The sequence below is a fragment of the Vigna radiata genome, chromosome 11 (assembly GCF_000741045.1).
Source record: "Vigna radiata var. radiata cultivar VC1973A chromosome 11, Vradiata_ver6, whole genome shotgun sequence".
In the NCBI taxonomy this organism is placed as follows: domain Eukaryota; kingdom Viridiplantae; phylum Streptophyta; class Magnoliopsida; order Fabales; family Fabaceae; genus Vigna; species Vigna radiata.
The window spans coordinates 18,210,651-18,219,328 of record NC_028361.1 but is presented as its reverse complement, the minus strand read 5'-3'; the positions used below and the strand labels follow the sequence as shown (position 1 = coordinate 18,219,328).

General features: G+C 34.0%; 1 protein-coding gene across 3 annotated transcripts in view; it reads left to right on the top strand.

Moving 5' to 3' along the window:
• Window positions 1-3,366, top strand: part of LOC106777247 (lipid phosphate phosphatase 2) — a 3,921-nt gene extending 555 nt beyond the window's left edge. The window contains exons 1-8 of one of the 3 annotated variants that reach the window (XM_014664809.2): window positions 162-315; window positions 392-454; window positions 551-638; window positions 730-839; window positions 959-1,052; window positions 1,714-1,902; window positions 1,991-2,050; window positions 2,968-3,366. In XM_014664809.2, the coding sequence (XP_014520295.1) occupies window positions 395-454; window positions 551-638; window positions 730-839; window positions 959-1,052; window positions 1,714-1,902; window positions 1,991-2,050; window positions 2,968-3,176 (810 nt within the window). In that variant the 5' untranslated portion in view covers window positions 162-315; window positions 392-394 and the 3' untranslated portion in view covers window positions 3,177-3,366. Of the gene's footprint in view, window positions 1-90; window positions 455-550; window positions 639-729; window positions 840-958; window positions 1,053-1,713; window positions 1,903-1,990; window positions 2,051-2,967 lie in introns of those variants that run through there. The other 2 variants (XM_014664808.2, XM_014664807.2) reach the window with 2 other exon arrangements.
• The last annotated feature ends 5,312 nt before the right edge of the window (window positions 3,367-8,678 follow it).

Sequence of the window (8,678 nt, the reverse complement as noted above, 5' to 3'; positions counted from 1 at the left end):
TGTGCATCAGCTGAGGCATACATGGGCACAGGGTCAAGATTTGAATGCAAGGAAATACTTAAAAGCTTTTGTCGATAAGATGCTTGTTTTCAGGTTGATGGAAATGAGGAAAAAACTGGAAGTTCTACACATCGTCAGTTTTTTTTTTTTTTTTTTTTTTTTCTGGCATTGTATTTCTCTAATTTCTTGTGTTTTTTTATTTTTAATGGACTCTATTTGTATCATGTGCTTCAGAAAAATGCCTGAAGATCAGTTAAGCAGACGTACTATTAGATCACATGGAGCTAAAGTTGCAAGGAGACATATGCAAGACTGGTTGATTCTTTTGCTTCTTGCTATCATTGATGGTATCTTGAATGTGATAGAGCCATTTCACCGTTTTGTTGGACAGGGGATGATGACCGACCTAAGTTACCCATTGAAAGACAATACTTTACCCTTTTGGGCTGTACCAGTACGTTTTTGCTTCTAAGAACTACATCCTTGTCAAAATTGACCTTAATGGACATTCAATATATGAATTCTGGAATTTAAAATTTAAAATTGACAGATAGTAGCAATATTGTTGCCAATAGTCCTCATTCTTGTTTACTATTTCTTCCGAAAGGATGTTTATGACTTCCACCATGCTATTCTGGGTACCTTTCTCACCTTCAGAAATCTTTTCCTGTCCTTATTTAAACATTACTCTGTTTTAACCTATCCTATGCATTGCCAAATGCTATTCAGGCCTTTTATTCTCTGTACTCATTACTGCGGTGATAACCGATGCTATCAAAGATGGTGTAGGACGGCCACGCCCAGACTTCTTCTGGCGTTGTTTCCCTGATGGGAAAGGGGTGGGTTCTCAATTTTATAATCCGAATTTCCTAATTAAATACCTTTACCATGTGATACGTAGTTGGTTTTACTTAGTGGTATGCTCAAGAAACATGGTATTGATTCATGATATGTTCAGGAGTTTGATCCAGTAACAACGGATGTCAGATGTACAGGAGACAAGGCTGTTATTAGAGAAGGGCACAAAAGTTTTCCGAGTGGACATACCTCTTGTAAGTACTAAGAACAACCTCGGGTTCTGTTAGGACAATGGAAAAGAGGGAGTCACAAATTATTAATGTTCAATTTACAAATGAGAATACATCTGAATCTTCTCTTGCACTCTCCTAGTTATTTAACACATTAATTCCCTGACTAACTAATTAGTATGGTAACTGTTGCAACTAACTCTTTCCTTCCCGCAGTCCTAACCGGGTCTCTATGGGACCTCAGTTTTTATTTTGATATATAGTATAAATCCTCCTCTATGTTCTACATTTCATTGGAAACAGTGGTCTTATTACTTCTTTAAGTCAGCATAGGTATAAATTGATAATCTTCAGCTTCATTTCAAAAAGCATACGATGTTTTAGAAGAAACAGGGTTCAAAGTTGAAGTTAGCATTGAATATTCATTGATCAATGTTCACTCCATCATAGTATGATATATATTTTTTGAAGAACTGATAATTAAATGATATTAAAAACCGAGTTCCATTTACAAGTCTATATTGTCAAGGACAAATTTTTTTCTATGTAAATAAATATAATAGGAATTAAATCGCTGGAAATTATCATTGGGCATTTAAGGTGTGTTGAAAAGACCTATTTATATAGTTTGTTCTCCTTTTATAATAATATATGCTAACAGAAAAATCAAATTATTGGTATACAGGGTCCTTTGCTGGTCTTGGTTTTCTTGCATGGTATCTATCTGGGAAAATTAAGGTGTTTGACCGTAGGGGTCATGTTGCAAAGCTTTGTATAGTGTTCTTTCCCCTTCTCGTGGCATCTATGATTGCTGTCTCTCGTGTTGATGACTATCGGCATCATTGGCAAGATGTTTGTGCTGGAGGGCTTATAGGTGCGTTTAAGACTGGATTTTCTTTGTTTGATTTATCAACATATAAAAGTTCCTTTCTCCAGACATTTTTATACGAGATTTTATGCAGGTTTGACAATCGCTTCCTTTTGTTACTTACAATTCTTTCCACCTCCATATGATAAAGACGGTATGTCCACGAATTTACTCTTCCAAACTTTTATTATATGTTTGTATTGTGGCCTAACATGTGCTTTTTTAGTGTGTTGGTAGGATTATTGCTACAGTTTATTATTAAATAGTTTTTTTTATCAACAATAATATATATATATATATACACACACACGTAAAGGACTTTGTGTACTCAAACTGTATACATAGTTCTAATATATATATAGAGAGAGATCTAATAGTACAAAACATGCCATGCCTGCTCCTAATTAAAACATACATGCTATGAGACCTCTCCTAATCTAACTAAAGGTGTCCTTCAAGCTTGCATCTTATCGCTGCTAACCATCTAACTTCAATTATGATGTTATCAGCTGCATACATTACATATCTCATGACATTCTTTGTTCCTTCCTTTACGATCGGCCCAGCCTAGTCACTAGTCTCTAGCTTCAAAAACACTAATTTGTATCCTTTGTATTTCACTCAAACACTTCCTCGAACTTGCTTCCTTTGGATTAATTGGGCAATGATGTTCACTGTTAAAACGTCATCTGCATCAACTAATAAGAAGAGCTCCAGACAATGCAGTCTGCGTGTGGTTGCTTTAAAACTTAAAATACAATAAGATTAATGGCTCCCTCCATTACTTGAGTTGTTTGTTGTATCATTGTATCCTTCTTTAAAACAGGGTGTGTAATGTGTTCCAAGTGTACTGTGACTACCTTTAGTGTCTTCCTATCTGTTTTGGCTACTTTGCCCACTGTTACAATCGGTGCAATTTTCTGAGTATGATGAGGAGCGTAACTATACATGACCTTGTTCTTCTCCTTATAATCTTCTAGCTATCTTCTGTAGCTCGGTGGTTCTTTTGTAGATTTTTGACAACCTCCTAATGCTTTTACGTTTTTATGTCAATGTCAATTTCTTTTGTAGGATGGGGACCTCGTGAATATTTCCAAGCATTGGTCGATTCTAATACTTCTTCGAATTCTTCGAACAACAACGACAATATTTGTGCTCAACAAACTGGGGTTCAAATTGTATCTTTGTGTATCCCACCCCAACATGATGGTGATGCACGAGTAATTAATAGATTGAACTCCAACCCCACGTTAGATGAATCACAACTTACGGTACATTAACGATGTATATGTTACAAAATAAAGTTCAATTAAAATTCTTTTGTAAAACAATACCATAGTATATTGGCGGTTACAAAATGCACTATATCAATTACTTAGCTTGAGAGATGTGGTTGGAATAGAAATATCTTACTATTTTACATTGAAACAATAGAGGCAGAATTTTCTTACATCAATAGATGTAAATAGTATCCCCATAATACCCTATTTAGACATTAAATAATGCAATGATTGTGGCAGACTAAATTTTTTAATTTTAAATTCGAATTTATTTTATAAACATTCTGCTGTGTAAATTTAACAATGATTTATTGTTTTCACATAATTGCCTTCATAAGAATATAACACTATTCCAAATATTCCACTGAACAACAAAATACTAAAAAAAAATGTGTTAATATGAAACTTATTATTGTAATTGTCGATCTCAGAAATATGTTAGGTTACATGACCAAATTCTCATTCAACATTACTGACCGGATTAAATAATATTTTAAGATATAATTGTTGATAAAAATATTCATATATTGTTACATTGTGATACTAATGTCATATATTAACATGATATATAGTTAACCGTTAAATTATTATATGTTTTTGTTTATATGTGATAAGTTGTTATTATTTGATATTATTTTAATATTATTTATTTTTATCACACAAATCATTAGAGTCTATAAATCATATAAATACACATAGTATTTTATGAGAAAATATACATTCTCTCGTTATCACTATTTCATATTTTCTAAAGATTGATAACATTCTTACTTACTTAGTGTTGAAGAGTCTTCTACAGGTGGGTCTTTCCTTGTTCCAACCATTAGGAGCATTCATCAGCTTGTCACCTGTTCAAAGGCTCACCTCAAGTCCCCAGTAAGAACATTTGGTACCATCGTGGGGCTTGGTAAAACTTTGCCCCTACCTCACCTTATCATGGTTACTACCAAATGTAATGTCCCAATTCAGGGTGTCACGAATCCTAATTAAAATCGAATTATTCTAAAAGTTCGTACCACATGAGAAAAATATTCATAAAAAATTCATTATTTAAAATGTGCAAAATTAAAAAAAAAAATCATAACCTTTCCAAAAACATGATCCAATTACATAGTTTCGAAATTAATGAAAATAATGAACGAAATAAATCAAACTCAATTATATTGTTTCATAAGTTTATAGCATAAAAAGAACTTTAAAATAAGCCCAAGTCTTTTTCATCCTCTCGCGTCTCTATCATGCATATGGAACATCTACAACATTCTTTACTCCCGTATAACCAAAGGTCATACGACCATCGCAAAATCACAAACATAAACACAATACAAACAAGTATGAGATAAACTACCGTTAAAACAACCAATAACAACACCATATATGAATGGAAAATAAATACAACATAATAACAAAACATTCGTCCACATTACTATCCTTATTATCCTCGTCATCACCAACACTATGATCGTCGTCAACATCATGATGATTAATATCCTCGTCATCCTCATCAATATGTAACTCATCATCATCATTAGAAACATCACCATGAACATCAACCTCATCATCATCATGAACATCACCATGAACATCAACCTCATCATCATCATGAACATCACCATGAACATAAACCTTATCATCATCATGAACGTCACCATGAACATGAAGGACATTGGTCTATCTCTTGTACCCGACCTTATACACCTGTTGTACCAAACATGATGGTTCAAGTCATCTCGCCCTAGTGGCTAAAGGACCTGTTTCCTTGCTCTTCAAGGACTTACGAGTAAAAACGTTAGTATATCACACATCGGGCACTATACTTAGCAAAGAGCAGGAGTCTAGGCAAAGCATCTCCGAATTTACTTGGTACAACAATTATTGGAAAACAGGTAGGCTTCGTTTTACACCAAGAGGGGGGTGAATTGGTGAGTTTTCAAAATCAGAGTCTTTTTAAAATCTTTAAAGCAAAGTTGAAAACTTTACAAGTCTTTCTTGAAACGCAAATAATGAAATTTGTGTGCAGCAGAAAATCGTAGTTGACTACGCAGATATCACAGTCGACTGAAAATAAAAAAGAAGGGATAGAGAAATCAAACAGTGGTTTTTATACTGGTTCGGCCAACAATGCCTACATCCAGTGTCCTTCCAACCCAGGAAGCAAATGCACTATAATGGTCAAGGCTTTTACAACAAGGAATTTATAGAAGACCTCCACGTCAAAAATATAAATATCCTCTCTATCCCTCTAACCAAAATATAGGCATACAACACAGCAAGACTTGCAACAAGATGTCCCCTCTCCTGCAATCCGCCAAACACCACTTTGAACAATCCTCAAAGTGAACCAGACTCCACGAGTCTATCCCCTGTAGTCACAACAGGTACACACAACAATCTTCAAGGATGCCAAGCCAAATCTTGATCAAACCAGATGCACCTTCACTGTGCAGAATATGATCAACCAATGAGTGCACAAACAATCTCCTTTTGAATCTCTTTCAAGAAAGATCACCACAGTCTTCTTAGAGAATTCTTGGAGCTCTACAAACCAGAGATATCAATCTGAAATAGAATGTAAAAATGTTAGATCATCAAAAGTCCCAGAACAATTTCGTGTTCAGACTATTTATAGAATTCTATTAAACAGATGTTCTCATAGTCGAATAAGCTACTAATCCAGTCGACTAAGTCAAGACAGTTATAACAGTTAAGTCAGACCGGTAGCATACAACCAACCAAAATAAATTCTCATTCAATACAGTTGACTCTCAATCAATGCTCAACTAACTTTTGAAAATATAGTCGTTACTATACATGAGCATAACATAATTTCAAAACAAACAACTAATGCAGTCGAATGTGTGGCACACACAGTGACTTCGACATGTCAGAGCAAATTGAAATTCTTTTCTTCTCAAAATCTTACAAGGCACTGATTCTCAAAGTCTGTACAAAGACTTTAGCATAGTCGATTCAATTAACGTTGGATTCGACTTTACTGTAATTTTGTCACACAGTTATAAGTTCACAAAAGTGTTTGTGGTTTTCATGCTTAAAAAACAAGTGTAATGCATCCAGATATGATGTAACATGTACAAGCTCAATGAGTATGCATATTCACAACAATATAGCACAGAAACATGTTCAACAGATATATCAAACAATCAACATAAGAACATGTATCAAAACAACAACATATGTGTGTTATTAAGCAATGTGTTGTCATCATCAAAAACCAAAGTGATATAGATATTGTGTTGTCAACAATCTCAACAACAAGTAGATACATCCCTCATATGCTCGTCCATCAACCACATAACTTGGTACATCACAATCACCCTAGCTTACTTAACTATCAACCAAGAGTCACTCATAACCCAAACATCGCAACCAAATTACTTTCCTCCAGAAACATCCCATCTTGTAATCCATCATGCCCACATCCTCATCCATCTTTCATCATGTCTCATTCTTCAAAAAACACATTGGGATAATCGATTATCACTAATGATAATCGATTATTCTAGTAAGGATTAGAAAAAAAAAAGTATATGGGATAATCGATTATCATTAATGATAATTGATTATTCCAACAAGGTCTTGAAATCTAAAGTTTTTCTAGGTTAATAAGGTTCGCAGGGATAATATATTATCATTAAAGATAATTGATTATTCAAGAAACATGGCTCTTGAACAAGCTTGTGGATAATTGATCATCACTCATGATAATCGATTATTCTAAAAACAATTACACTTGGAGGATTCAAATTAGGCTTATGAGACTTATCCCATAGCATTAAACGATGAGAAAATCTAGATTAAGACTCTATACGCATATTTTAACCTAATGAAATGCATCATATAACATTTAATGCATTTAAACTTACACTTCATATCATTTGAAACCACTATAGAACCTATATCAGCCATTAAACACCAGAAAATATATCTTTATCACCTTTAACCAAAAAGAATATAGACCCTATGACCACTGCACAACTGGTAGTTCCCATAACAATTGAACTCACTGACTTAGCCTTAAGGGACATCATATTAACATAAGTAACATATTAAAATTGACACAACATTTATTGAGATTCATTAACACCAGATTCATCAAGTGACAAGAACTAAAGAACCTAAAAATGCCTAAACAACACCCCTTCTCAGAAATGATGTCTAGACACTCTTGTTAATATCACACACCTTCAATCAGTTCCCCATATGATTCCCAAACCAACAAAAGGACAAAAGGTTACAACCAGACAAACCAACGATGGTCTAACCTAAATTTGAAATGTGCTTTTTCCAAAGTATGTTTTCTTCTATAAACTAAGAAAATCTTTATGTTTTTAAAGTACATAATTGCGAAAATTAGATTTTTCATAAGCTTTGAAAAAATCTAGTGTGGGTAAAGTTTTTAAATTTCACTAAGTGGGATCTTAGGTGTTAAGGTGTTACTCTTGTTGCTAAGTAAAGCTAGTAATCCTTTGTGTGATTCAAAGGAGTTGTTCATTCCTTATGGCTTTAAGGAAGCCATTTCTTCATCTCTTGCATGACTCAAGAGAGATGTCTTCATCCTTTGTAGGACTCAAATGGGGTGTTCGTCCTTTGTGGATTCAAGTGAGGTGTTTCTCATCTCTTGTGACTTCAAGAGAGGTGCTTTGTTTCCTAAATTGTTCTTACTCCTACTTATAATCTTAGTTTATTTTAGTGTTTAGTTAATCTCTCACTTAAGAGTGATTAAAAATTGGACATATGATTTTTTGGTCTCAATCAGTATAAAATAATTTTGTGCAATTTTATTTTTGCCACTAGAGAAAAAGTATTTCCATAATCCAACCTAAAAATTTGTGTGTAGACTTTGGCTACAAGTTGAGCTTTAAGGTGATCAATAGTACCACTAGGAGCAACTTTGATAGCAAAAATCCACTTGGAACCAATAACAAATTTCCTAGACTGTAATAGGATGAGCTCCCGGGTTCCACTATTATAAAGAGCACATAGTTCATCTAGTTCCTTAACAGATTTAGGAATGGACACAAAAGAAATGGACACAAGAAATAGACAAAAGACATGTATAAAAAGGTAAAGACAATCTATGGTAACTCAAATATTATAATGTGGAGAAGGATTACGAGTAGAACATATACTTTATGGAGGGCAATTGGAAGTTCAAACTCAGTTGTTGGAGCTGGAGGAGACAAAATTGGTTGCACTTGAAGTGAGTCACTTGGTGGTTGTTAGGAAAATATGACAGTGTACTAGGCACAATTAGAATATCATAAACAACAATAGTATTAACCGTAGTAGATGGAGACACATAAGAAGAAGAAGGACCCTTTGTTAACTCTTTGGCAAGTGTACCAAATCGTCTAAAGTAATAAACCGGTAAGACCGAAAATCGTTTCCCAAGAGACTCGTGTAACTAGACAATCGTATAATTTCTAACTAACCTAGACTAAAGAATGTTTCCATAATTTGAGTTTTGGTGAAATTAAAGTA